At 53.5% G+C, this 13436-nt stretch overlaps 1 protein-coding gene across 1 annotated transcript; it reads right to left on the reverse strand.

Moving 5' to 3' along the window:
- Positions 1-7430: 7430 nt before the first annotated feature.
- LOC135392421 (uncharacterized) lies at positions 7431-7931 on the reverse strand. The gene has a single exon (XM_064623135.1). It carries the CDS (start codon positions 7929-7931, stop codon positions 7431-7433), a length of 501 nt encoding a protein of 166 aa, XP_064479205.1.
- Positions 7932-13436: the final 5505 nt, after the last annotated feature.

Below are 13436 nucleotides of genomic sequence, written 5' to 3' on the forward strand. Positions count from 1 at the left end.
TGATGTTAACATCAGAGAAGAAAACACCAGGAATGTCCCAAATCACAGCCACTAAAAGCACTAGAATGATCCTGGTGCTTCTTTTTTTCAATAAGGGAACCGCTACCTCCGAGCAGTCTGATCCCACATTCCCCAAACATCATTCACCCCCCTCCTCCCGCAAGATGTGACTGCATCCGCATGCGGCTACTTGGCCAATCATCCTGGCGTTTACCGTGGTACAGGGAGTATCCCAATGAAGGCTACTGGATGCTCACATTTTCTGTGGTGGATAGTTCACCACCACTACCCCATTCGCAGAACAACTCCCCTCTTCCCCTCCCTCTTTTACCCTTCCCTATTCCTCTCCCCTCGGTGCAACTGTTGCTAGACGAGGGAGAGACCAGGACAGCTGTTCACTGAATGCTCGTTAGATAGCAACTGAACGAGCGCCGCTTTATTTCTCGCGCGCCTTGGCAGGCTGCGCGCTGACGATGATAATGGCGCTACAACTGCTCCCCCCCTAAGGCGATGCAGGATTGCATCGACTGATGACGAGGTGCTTCGCCCAGGAGACTCGACGGTTGGGATTACAGGTAGCGGCCGGGAAAGGGGGAGAAGGAAGGGAGTCGTCGATGAATGAGACAGCCGGGATGGTACTGGCAGGTGGGGTGCTGTCGAGCCATGCTGGTTTTAAACGCTCGATGTTGACGTTGTCCTGCCGTCCGTTGATGAGTACAGTGAAGAATGAGGACGACCGGTGCAGTACGGCATGAGGGCCGGTGTAGGGTGGTTGCAGAGACCTGCGGACGCTGTCACAACGGACGAAAACATGCCTGCACCGGGACACGTCCGGGTCACCATTTGTTGCTAGACGAGGGAGAGACCAGGACAGCTGTTCCCTGGATGCTCGTCAGAGAGCAACTGAGCGAGCGCCGCTTTATTTCTCCTGTGCCTTGGCAGGCTGCGCGCTGACGATAATGGCGCTACACAACTACCCGCCATCCCCGAGCACGCTGACCGCACATTCCCCCAAAGTCCCCTCGGAGGTGGCTGCATCCGCAAGGGCTAACTTTGCCTATCATTTTAGCGGTTACCGGGGGACACGGAGCATCCCAATGGAGGCTACTGAGGGATGCTCACGTTTTTTGTGGTAGGCAGTTCACCACCACTACCCGATTCCTAGAGCAAGAGGGACTGCACACCCCTCCCTCTTTCACCCTTCCCTATTCCTCTCCCGTAGGTGCAACGACCCGCCACCCCCGAGCAGGGTGACCGCACATTCCCCAAAAATCGTCCACCCTCGGAGATGACTGCATCCGCAAGGGGTGACTTTGCCAATCATCCTAGCAGTTACCGTGGCAGAATGAGCATCCCAATGAAGGCTACTGAGGGATGGTGACGTTTTCTGTGGTGAGCATTTAGTTCTCCACCAGCGCAGATTCCGAGAGAAAGAGAGACTGCACCTCCTCCCTCTTTCACCCTTCCCTATTGCTCTGCCCTGGGTGCATCGAGCCACAACCACTGAGCAAGAAGACCGCACATTCCCCAAAAGTCATCTACCCTTCGGAGGTGACTGCATCCGCAAAGGGGTGACTTTGCAAATCATCCTAGCGGTTACCGTGGCAGAATGACCAATCACAGTGAAGGCCACTGAGGGAAGCTGACGTTTCCTGTGGTGCGCAGTTAGTTCTCCACCAGTGCCCGATTCCCAGAGAAAGAGGGACTGCACCCCTCCCTCTTTCACCCTTCCCTATTGCTCTCCCCTGGGTGCATCGAGCCACAATAACCACTGGGCAAGCAGACCGCACATTCCCCAAAAGTCATCTACCCCTCGGAGGTGACTGCATCCGCAAGGGGTGACTTTGCAAATCATCCTAGCGGTTACCGTGGCACAATGACCATCACAGTGAAGGCTACTGAGGGATGCTGACGTTTTCTGTGGTGAGCAGTTAGTTCTCCACCAGTGCCCGATTCCCAGAGAAAGAGGGACTGCACCCCCTCCCTCTTTCACCCTTCCCTATTACTCTCCCCTGGGTGCATCGAGCCACAACCCCTGAGCAAGCAGACCGCACATTCCCCAAAAGTCATCTACCCCTCGGAGATGACTGCATCCGCAAGGGGTGACTTTGCAAATCATCCTAGCGGTTACCGTGGCAGAATGACCATCACAGTGAAGGCTACTGAGGGATGCTGACGTTTTCTGTGGTGAGCAGTTAGTTCTCCACCTGTGCCCGATTCCCAGAGAAAGAGGGACTGCACCCCCTCCCTCTTTCACTCTTCCCTATTGCTCTCCCCTGGGTACATCGAGCCACAACCCCTGAGCAAGAAGACCGCACATTCCCCAAAAGTCATCTACCCCTCGGAGGTGACTGCATCAGCAAGGGGTGACTTTGCCAATCATCCTAGCGGTTACCGTGGCAGAATGAGCATCCCAATGAAGGCTACTGAGGGATGCTAACGTTTTCTGTGGTGAGCAGTTAGTTCTTCACCTGTGCCCGATTCCCAGAGAAAGAGGGACTGCACCCCTCCCTCTTTCACCCTTCCTTATTGCTCTCCCCTGGGTGCATCGAGCCACAACCCCTGAGCAACCAGACCGCACATTCCCCAAAAGTCATCTACCCCTCGGAGGTGACTGCATCCGTAAGGGGTGACCTTGCCAATCATCCTAGCGGTTACCGTGGCAGAATGAGCATCCTAATGAAGGCTACTGAGGGATGCTGACGTTTTCTGTGGTGAGCAGTTAGTTCTCCACCAGTGCCCGCTTCCCAGAGAAAGAGGGACTACACCCCTCCCTCTTTCACCCTTCCCTATAGCTCTCCCCTGGGTGCATCGAGCCACAACCCCTGAGCAACCAGACCGCACATTTCCCAAAAGTCATCTACCCCTCGGAGGTGACTGCATCCGCAAGGGGTGACTTTGCAAATCATCCTAGCGGTTACCGTGGCAGAATGACCATCACAGTGAAGGCTACTGAGGGATGCTGACGTTTTCTGTGGTGAGCAGTTAGTTCTCCACCTGTGCCCGATTCCCAGAGAAAGAGGGACTGCACCCCCTCCCTCTTTCACTCTTCCCTATTGCTCTCCCCTGGGTACATCGAGCCACAACCCCTGAGCAAGAAGACCGCACATTCCCCAAAAGTCATCTACCCCTCGGAGGTGACTGCATCCGCAAGGGGTGACTTTGCCAATCATCCTAGCGGTTACCGTGGCAGAATGAGCATCCCAATGAAGGCTACTGAGGGATGCTAACGTTTTCTGTGGTGAGCAGTTAGTTCTTCACCTGTGCCCGATTCCCAGAGAAAGAGGGACTGCACCCCTCCCTCTTTCACCCTTCCTTATTGCTCTCCCCTGGGTGCATCGAGCCACAACCCCTGAGCAACCAGACCGCACATTCCCCAAAAGTCATCTACCCCTCGGAGGTGACTGCATCCGTAAGGGGTGACCTTGCCAATCATCCTAGCGGTTACCGTGGCAGAATGAGCATCCTAATGAAGGCTACTGAGGGATGCTGACGTTTTCTGTGGTGAGCAGTTAGTTCTCCACCAGTGCCCGCTTCCCAGAGAAAGAGGGACTACACCCCTCCCTCTTTCACCCTTCCCTATAGCTCTCCCCTGGGTGCATCGAGCCACAACCCCTGAGCAACCAGACCGCACATTTCCCAAAAGTCATCTACCCCTCGGAGGTGACTGCATCCGCAAGGGGTGACTTTGCAAATCATCCTAGCGGTTACCGTGGCAGAATGACCATCACAGTGAAGGCTACTGAGGGATGCTGACGTTTTCTGTGGTGAGCAGTTAGTTCTCCACCTGTGCCCGATTCCCAGAGAAAGAGGGACTGCACCCCCTCCCTCTTTCACTCTTCCCTATTGCTCTCCCCTGGGTACATCGAGCCACAACCCCTGAGCAAGAAGACCGCACATTCCCCAAAAGTCATCTACCCCTCGGAGGTGACTGCATCCGCAAGGGGTGACTTTGCCAATCATCCTAGCGGTTACCGTGGCAGAATGAGCATCCCAATGAAGGCTACTGAGGGATGCTAACGTTTTCTGTGGTGAGCAGTTAGTTCTTCACCTGTGCCCGATTCCCAGAGAAAGAGGGACTGCACCCCTCCCTCTTTCACCCTTCCTTATTGCTCTCCCCTGGGTGCATCGAGCCACAACCCCTGAGCAACCAGACCGCACATTCCCCAAAAGTCATCTACCCCTCGGAGGTGACTGCATCCGTAAGGGGTGACCTTGCCAATCATCCTAGCGGTTACCGTGGCAGAATGAGCATCCTAATGAAGGCTACTGAGGGATGCTGACGTTTTCTGTGGTGAGCAGTTAGTTCTCCACCAGTGCCCGCTTCCCAGAGAAAGAGGGACTACACCCCTCCCTCTTTCACCCTTCCCTATAGCTCTCCCCTGGGTGCATCGAGCCACAACCCCTGAGCAACCAGACCGCACATTCCCCAAAAGTCATCTACCCCTCGGAGGTGACTGCATGAGCAAGGGGTGACTTTGCCAATCATCCTAGCGGTTACCGTGGCAGAATGAGCATCCCAATGAAGGCTACTGAGGGATGCTGACGTTTTCTGTGGTGAGCAGTTAGTTCTCCACCTGTGCCCGATTCCCAGAGAAAGAGGGACTGCACCCCTCCCTCTTTCAGCCTTCCCTATTGCTCTCCCCTGGGTGCATCGAGCCACAATAACCACTGGGCAAGCAGACCGCACATTCCCCAAAAGTCATCTACCCCTCGGAGGTGACTGCATCCGCAAGGGGTGACTTTGCAAATCATCCTAGCGGTTACCGTGGCACAATGACCATCACAGTGAAGGCTACTGAGGGATGCTGACGTTTTCTGTGGTGAGCAGTTAGTTCTCCACCAGTGCCCGATTCCCAGAGAAAGAGGGACTGCACCCCCTCCCTCTTTCACCCTTCCCTATTGCTCTCCCCTGGGTGCATCGAGCCACAATAACCACTGGGCAAGCAGACCGCACATTCCCCAAAAGTCATCTACCCTCGGAGGTGACTGCATGAGCAAGGGGTGACTTTGCCAATCATCCTAGCGGTTACCGTGGCAGAATGAGCATCCCAATGAAGGCTACTGAGGGATGCTGACGTTTTCTGTGGTGAGCAGTTAGTTCTCCACCTGTGCCCGATTCCCAGAGAAAGAGAGACTGCACCCCCTCCCTCTTTCACCCTTCCCTATTGCTCTCCCCTGGGTGCATCGACCCACAACCCCTGAGCAAGCAGACCGCACATTCCCCGAAAGTCATCTACCCCTCGGAGGTGACTGCATCCGCAAGGGGCGACTGCCAATCATCCTACCGTTTACCGTGGCAAAATGAGCATCACAATGAAGGTTACAGAGGGACGCTGATGTTTTCTGTGGTGAGTAGTTCTGCACCACTACCCGATTCCTAGAGCAAAAGGGAATGCACACCTCTCTCTCTCTCTCGTATTGCTCTCCCCTGGGTGCACCGAGCCGCCACCCCTGAGCAGGCCGACCGCACATTTCCCAAAAGTCATCCACCCCTCGGAGGTGACTGCATTAGCAAGGGGTAACTTTGGCTATCATCCTAGCGGTTACCGGGGTTACTCGGAGCGTCCCAATGAAGGCTACTGAGGGATGCTGACGTTTTCTGTGGTGGGTAGTTCTCCACCACTGCCTGATTTTATAGCCACAATTGCTTCACGGCGCTAACACGGAAAAAAATACGATTCTCAGAGCAGGAGGGACTGTACACCCCTCCCTCTTTCACCCTTATTGCTCTCCCCTGGGTGCACCGAGCCGCCACCCCTCGGACGTCACTGCATCCGCAAGGGGTGACTTTGCCAATCATCCTGGTACAGGAAGCGTCCCAACAAAGGCTACTGAGGAATGTGTGCGTTTTCTGTGCTGGATAGTCCCCCGCGACTACCCGATTCCTTGAGCAAGAGGAACTGCGCACTTCTCCCTCTTTCACGCTTCCCCTCCACCAGGGCAGTGCCGTGTATGCCAAAGGGAGTCTGGCCATTAATGGGACCTGCCTATACCTGGAGCTCCACCCACTTTTTGAGCTCTCTGGCCAATCACGAGGCAAAATACAGTTCGCTATTAATCCCAGGCTATCCAAGCTATAAATTATCTGTATACACTGGGTGCCGACATTTTCGGGAAACTGGATTGGATTGGATTTGATAGAATAGGATATTCCCTGACAACCAAGCAACATTATGGATTTTGAGTCCACTTTTAACGGCGCCATTTGGATCTAGAGAGGTATGTCGGGAAGACGCAGAATAGCAGAAGGCAGAAGTAGCAGAAGGCATAACTGCATGCTAGCAGAACTGATTGGCCGGTAGAACCGCTAGTTGCGTACATGAATAAAAATATGTCATAAAATGTAAATTTTTGGCAATCCATAGCGTTTGTCTCGCTATTTGCCTACGATTGGTGTCGTTACTAGGCCTGAAAATAACATGTTTCGTCGTCCTTGTTAGGACGACGAAACATGTTATTTTCAGGCAAACATCGACACTGGAGCGTAATTTAAAGGTGATTTGCAAGATAATTGCAACAGAATCTACACTTAGGGAATACAATTCATGTAATTTGTGAAAAAAAATTGTTCATGAAATCCTCGCTTCGCCGTTCCAAGCTACGCCGCCATTTTCGAGAAAATTTTGGTGTCATGGCGGCCCGCATAGAAAACAGCAGTCAATGAAAAACGTTGAATTTGATTGACAGGTCGAGCCTCTTCCTCCTAATGGCCAGACTCGCTTTGGCATACACGGCACTGCACCAGGGTGCACCGAACTGCCACCCACCGAGCAGGCTGACCGCACATTCCCCAAATGTCATTCCCCTCCCTCGGAGATTACTGCATACGCAATGGGTAATTTCGCCAACCATTCTAGCGGTCACCGTGGTACTCGGAGCATCCCAATGAAGGCTACAGGGGTGGTCACATTTTTTGTTATGGGTAGCGCTGCGAGACTACCCATATCGCAGAGCAAAGGGAATGTGAGGAGACCGAGGAGCACTCCTCAAATTCCAAAAGCAAACTGATTTATTGCAGTCTGGTGGCCAGTCGCGAAGGGGTCGCGAAGGGGTAAGTCGCGGTTGCGGGGCGTGGTTCGCCGACGCGGCTACCTCGTCGTCGTCCCAGTGGCCTGGGCGCAACAGAGCCCCCTGCCAGACTCCCACAGGAGCGATCGGCCCAGGAGACGGACTTGAGGGCAAAAACGTCTTCGGAAGGGCGAAGGGGCGGTGCGGAAAAAGAGCGCGGAAGATATGGCCACGAACAGAGCGCGAGGGTTCGGTGAAGGCGTGCTTCAGTCTGTCAATGCTGACGGTGTCGTGCTTGCCGTTGACAGAGATGGTGAACAAGTTCTCTGAGCGACGGCGAACGGGGTGCGATCCAAAAAATGGCTGCTGGAGCGATTTTCGTACGATGTCACGGCGCAAGAACACCTACGTAGCCGAGCTCAGCTGCTGAGGCACGTATGGCGCCCAGATGAAGTTGGCTCTAGTTGATGGAGCGCGGAGGCCGTCGAAAATGTTACGGAGCTCGTGCAGGTAACTCCTGGTATCGGAGGCTGGATCAATAGAGGCTCGAAGAAATCGTCCGGGAGTCGAAAGGTGGTGCCGTACACGAGCTCTGCGGAACTGCATCCGATGTCCGGCTTCAGCGTGGCGCGACTTCCCAGGAGGACAACGGGCAGAACAACGGTCCAGTGGGGTGGATTTTCGTGGCCCATGATGGCAGCCTTGAGCTGGCGGTGGAAACGTTCAGCCAGCCCATTAAAAGACGGATGGTTAGAAGTTGTCCGGATGCGGTTGGTACTTAGCAGCTTCAGGAAGGATGTGAAGAGGCTCGCCTCGAACTGTGGGACGCGGTCGGTGGTGACAATGGAGGGGACACCGAACCGAGATACGCACACGGAGATGAAAGTTGAGGCTACAGTGGCAGCAGACGAGTCCGACATAGGGGCCGTATCAGGCCAACGCGTAAATCTGTCAATGGCAGTCAAACGCTGGTGGTGATGACGGTGCTCATTCAGGTTTTTTTTTTTTTTTTTTTTGCGCACGGACAACTAAGGTCATAATGCGCTACAACAGTGATGGAGTTTTGCCTAATGAAAAGTATGTGTGAACACTGGTGAAAGAGGGATCAGTTAAAGCAGTCAAAAGGTATCGATGGCCAGAGCAGGGTGGCAATGCGCCAACGATATCGAGGTGCACGTGGTCGAATCTGGCGTCAGGTGGAGCAAAACGGCCAAGGTGTGCGGATGTGTGCCGGGTAACCTTCGAGCGCTAGCATGCTGAGCAGGCTGAAACGGAGGCACGAATATCAGCTTGCATCTTCGGCCAGACGAAACTTGCACTGATGGGGCGCTGGGTGGGCCGGACTCCAGGATGGGACAGATTGTGAAGCGACTCGACGACTGCGCGGCGTAACTCGAGAGGAACGTAGGGCCTCGGTGGTGTGGTGGCTGTGTCGCAGCAGAGTGACAAGCGCTATCCTGGCAGCAAAACGTCTTCAAGCCGCAGCGAGGAGGAGTTAGGCCGCCGCAAGGCTTCAAGCTCCTGATCTTCAAGCTAGGCACGGGAGATGGTTTCAGGCGATAGCCGTGTGAGAGCTGCTATGCGACTGAGGGCATCAGCTGCAAACTTGTGGGCGCCGGAGACGTACTCGATGCGAGTGAACTCCGCCAGAAAGGCTAAATGCCGAATCACACGGGGCGATCTTGCAGGGGTAAAGGCGTAGATGAGGGGCTTGTGATCGGTGAGGATGGTGAATTTACGGTCTACAAGAAAATGGCGAAAATGCTTCGCCGCGAGGTATGCCGCTAGAGGTTCTCGGCCAAACGTGCTATACCTCGTTTCGGCAGGTTTCAGGGCCTTGGAGAAGAAAGCGAGTGGGCGCAGTCTTCGCCCAATTGCTGATGAAGCACTGCGCCAACAGCAGTGCCAGAAGCGTCGACCATAAGGACAGTTGGTGCGCCAGGACTTGGGTGGGCGAGAACCGCGGCCGAAGCGAGTAGTGACTTGATAGAAGTGAAAGCTTCGGATGCTTCACTGGTTCAAACGAGCGTGGCAGACTATGCCTTGCGCTGGCGCAAGAATTCTTCGAGAGGACGAAGCTAGTGGGCGCAGTGTGGTATAAAACGCCTGTAAAAGTCCCAGTCCAACAGTCCCAGGAAACTGTGTAGCTGGCGCAGTGTTTGGGGCTGAGAAAAGCTGGCGATCGCGTCTACTTTCTGCTGGACCGGGGAATGCCGTCAGTGGAGACTACGTGGCCGATGAATTGCAAGGAGGAAACCCCGAACTCGCATTTGGCAAGGTTGACGACGATGCTATGTTCTGCAAGGCGTTCTGACAGGTTTTCGGCGTGGCTTGATCTCACACCCAGAATGTCGTCAATGTAGGCGAACACGAAAGGGAGCCCGCGGGTTACAGTTTCGATGAAGCGCTGGAACGTCTGGGCGGCGTTCCGTAGGCCGAGAGGCATCCGCAAGAACTCAGAGGCCAAATGGGGTGGTGATGGCTGTCTTCGACACGTCACCTGGCGCAATTGGAATCTGGTGGTATGCCTTTGTCAAATCGATCTTCGAGAACACCCTCATATCGTAGAGGTTGGCGGTGAAATCTTGAAGACGAGGCAAAGGGTAACGGTCTGGCATGGTGACGAGATTAAAGGCGCGATAATCGCCACAAGGCCTCCAGTACCCGGTCCTCTTGGAGACCATGTGTAGCGCAGACGACCAGCTTGCAGAGGACGGACGAGCAATATCGATGTCCAACATGTCTTGGAATTCGGCTCTCGCAAGCTTCAGCTTTTCGGGAGCCAAAGGTCGCGGCTTCGCAAAAACAGGAAGTCCGGTCGTCTGAATATAATGAACGACATCGTGCTTGACGGGCTGCGTCCGATCAGGTGCCTGGGCCAAGGACGGGAACCGTCGGATGAGCTCGGCGTATGGCGCAAGTAACGCCGGTGACGAAGCGCCGCTGAGAGTGACGCTTGATAGAGGAGCGGAAAACGCGCGGATGGTGAAGCCAGTTTGCGCGTCGACGAGATGGCGGTGGGCAACGTCGGCACAGAGCGCAAAATGGTGCAGGAAGTCTGCTCCGAGAATGGGTTGGCTGACTGCGACAACGAGGAAAAGCCAGTGAAAATCCCTGCACAGGCCAAGGTTCAGAGTGAGGAGCTTCTCCCTGTAGACAGGAATGGCAGTGTTGTTGAAGGCCATGAGGTGGAACAGAGCGGGGTTGAGACGGTCGCAGGAAGTGGCAGGTAATACGCTGACAGTTGCGCCAGTGTCCATAAGAAAATGGGTCGTGCTGGCGCGGTCAGTGACGAAAAAGAGGCGACTTGTCGTTGGGGTGGGAGAAACGGTGGTCGCCGTCAACGATTCCCGAGGTGTTTAACGACCAGCCCCAAGGTCTAGTGCATCGCTGAGCAGAGTCTCCGAAGCGCTCGTGGTACCAGCAAGCATAGCTGGACGGCCTCACTAATGAGGACGCCTCACCCTCACCTCACGACGATGAGGTGAGGGTGAGTGAGGCCAGACCACGCTGAATGTTCCTCATGAGGACAGTCGTGAGGCATTGCCCCTCATGAGGCCCACCGTGAGGGCCCTCATGAGGCCAATCGTCATGAAGCCATCAATACGTGAGGGTACAACCTATTCCGTGAGAAGCCTCACAGATGAGGCCGTGAGGTCCGTTGTGAGGAGCCTCACCGATGAGGCCGTGAGGCCCTTTGTGAGGAACCTCACGGATGAGGCCGTGAGGCTTTTCGTGATGAACCTCACGGATGAGGTCATGGGTCCACTCGTGAAGAGGCTCACGGATGAAGAGGGAGCCACCGTATCCCCTCGCTTGGAGAAGGTGTGCGGCAGATGACATCACTGCGCGAAGGGCCAATGGAAATTCGAAGATCCTCGAGGATAGCCATGTTCCGTTCTTAGGTTTCATTTCTCCATATACAGGGTGGTCCACCAACAATGATAGAAATTCATAGTAAAAAACGTAGGCCCTGGAGAGACATATGGTCAAGGAACTTTTTCCGCAAAGAACTTGTGCCACATATTGGTATCATTTTTATTTCATTTCAATTGACGGAAAGTTAATTTCTTGAATTGAACTCCGAAATTTTTCAAGGCAACCTGACGTTTTCTTTGCGGAAATAGGTTCTCCGTGGTCATTTTACTCAGTATAGCACATAATCCCACTCGTAATGCAATGGCAATTGTTGAAATAAATTCGTCGAAAATCCGTGGAGATGAGCCTTTGGCTCCGCCTCTTTTTTGACGGCTCTAAGTTTGAGCGCGAAGCTGCGAAGAAAGGAGCTTACATTGACACGCCACACGAGGGGGAAAGAGTTACAAGCCCAACCCACAGAAGAGTTCCGCTGCCAGGTATCATCTTTGCCCACGTCAGTTTCAGGGTCAGTGGCGTCACTAGGGGTTGCGGGAGGTGCGGTCCGCACTGGGTGAAGCGACGGAAGGGGTGATGCGCCCCACCAATATTGCCGCTTCCTCCCGTTCTCTGCGGCACGATGACGCCAAAAACAACGTGAGGAGCCTTCTACGAGGCGCATTATTATTTTTTTTTTTTTTCTGAGTGCGGTGTAATATCAATGGTAATCAATGGTCAATGGTATAATGAGAACTTGTCGTGTTGTCTTTTTATGTTCCGTGATCGTCGTTTTGTGGTGTTATATGTTTATTTATCTTGTATCGCCTGGTACGGAAAGGGATCCGTTAATGGGGACATGGGGGGGGGGGGCGACGCAAAGAGCCCCCGCACCGGATGAGGGGTACCCTAGCGACGCCACTGTTCAGGGTCACGCTCTTTTTCCTTTATTCGTGTTTTGCTCAGTGTGTTTGTTTTCTTTTGGGTGCGTACGCGGCAGTTTTCACTATGACCGTTGATAGCGGCCTCGCAGTTTTTCTGCACCACCTTATTGTCATGAACCTGTGTATGTGTGTGTGAGAGAGAGAGAGAGAGTTGTATGCACCAACGCCGAACGGATAAGGTCCTGAAAGAAGTAGGAGATGATCTCCACGTAAAGTCTGCGCACCCTGGCAAAGTGAGTACAGACATCAAAGTCAAGTGTGCTGAGGATACTACACAAGCACAAACTACACCCCTACCACGTGAGCCTTCAACAACATTTCCAGCCGGGCGACAACGAGAAACGGCTGGATTTCTGTAACTGGATCCTATGTCAGACCGAGGAAAGCAGAAACTTTGTGGACAGGGTCATTTGGGCTGATGAGGCCCACTTCTGCCATAGCGCTCAAGTGAATCGCCACAACGCGCATTATTGGAGCCAAACAAACCCACACTGGCTACGGGACTACAAGCATCAGTACGAGTGGGGACTCAATGTATGGGCCGGGATTTATAACGGGAGAAGTGGGCCTGCCGATTGGGTCCAGTGTCATGGCGCGCCAGGTCTCCTGACTTAACGCCGATGGACTTTTACCTCTGGGGTCGCATCAAACACGAAGTACATATACAAAAGCGAACCACGATCGCCGGCTGACCAGCAGGGGAAAATTACTGCTTTCTGCTCGTCGCTTTCCAGATCCGAAATAAAAAGGGCCGCGAAATATACAATTCGGAGAGCCCACCTGTGCATTGCAGCAGATGGCGAACACTTTTACCCATACCTGGTGCATGGTGATATTTTGCTTTCACGCGTTTCGTTTTGCTTTCAACTTTCGTTTTTCTTTTTTTTTTCTTTTCTTTTTAAAGTTGGTTTGTCTTCCGTTGTTCATGGAAACGTATCCTGTTCTGCATTGAAAGTGTCGCTAATGATAACCTAATAAAAGTACACAGGAAGTGTGTTGAATGTGAAAAAATTCGTAGCATGTTGAAACAAACGAACTGAAAAAAGAAGAGAGCTGACAGGCGTTCGTGCATACAACACTCTCTCTCTCACACACACACACATACACAGGTTCATGACAATAAGGTGGTGCAGAAAAACTGCGAGGCCGCTATCAACGGTCATAGTGAAGACTGCCGCGTACGGTAGCAGATCATATCCTCCAAACGCCCATTTCCACCGACGTCCCAATTCAACCAAAAGCTCATTTCCTCCAAAAAAATATTCGGAGGTTCTGGGCTATCGGTTGATCTGGGCATGCGGGTGGCAGTGACCCATATCCCCCAAGTGATCTTTTCATCCAAGCGCCCAGAACCACCGAAAGCGGGACACTTCAAAGGACACGCGCCCACCGTTTAACAGGGAGAGGAGGAAGGGTGAGCGGTTCCCAAGTATGCGGGAATCCCATGTACATCTCGAGGCAGAGTTAACTGGAACGCCACTTCGACTGGCGGAGCTAAACTCGGGGAGAGAGCAACCCTAGCGGCTCTTACGAGAAATAAAGGCAAATAGTGTTCGACTGTCCCACTATGGTTGTGTTGCTGTGGAGGTGTAAGCCTTGCCATGAGCTATTGACTCGGCATTGCCCTTA

Source organism: Ornithodoros turicata, chromosome 4, assembly GCF_037126465.1.
Source record: "Ornithodoros turicata isolate Travis chromosome 4, ASM3712646v1, whole genome shotgun sequence".
NCBI lineage: Eukaryota > Metazoa > Arthropoda > Arachnida > Ixodida > Argasidae > Ornithodoros > Ornithodoros turicata.

Bases quoted from the DNA above. Each gene is read 5' to 3' on its own strand.
- LOC135392421 (XM_064623135.1), bottom strand. From the start codon at position 7,931: ATGTCGGACTCGTCTGCTGCCACTGTAGCCTCAACTTTCATCTCCGTG.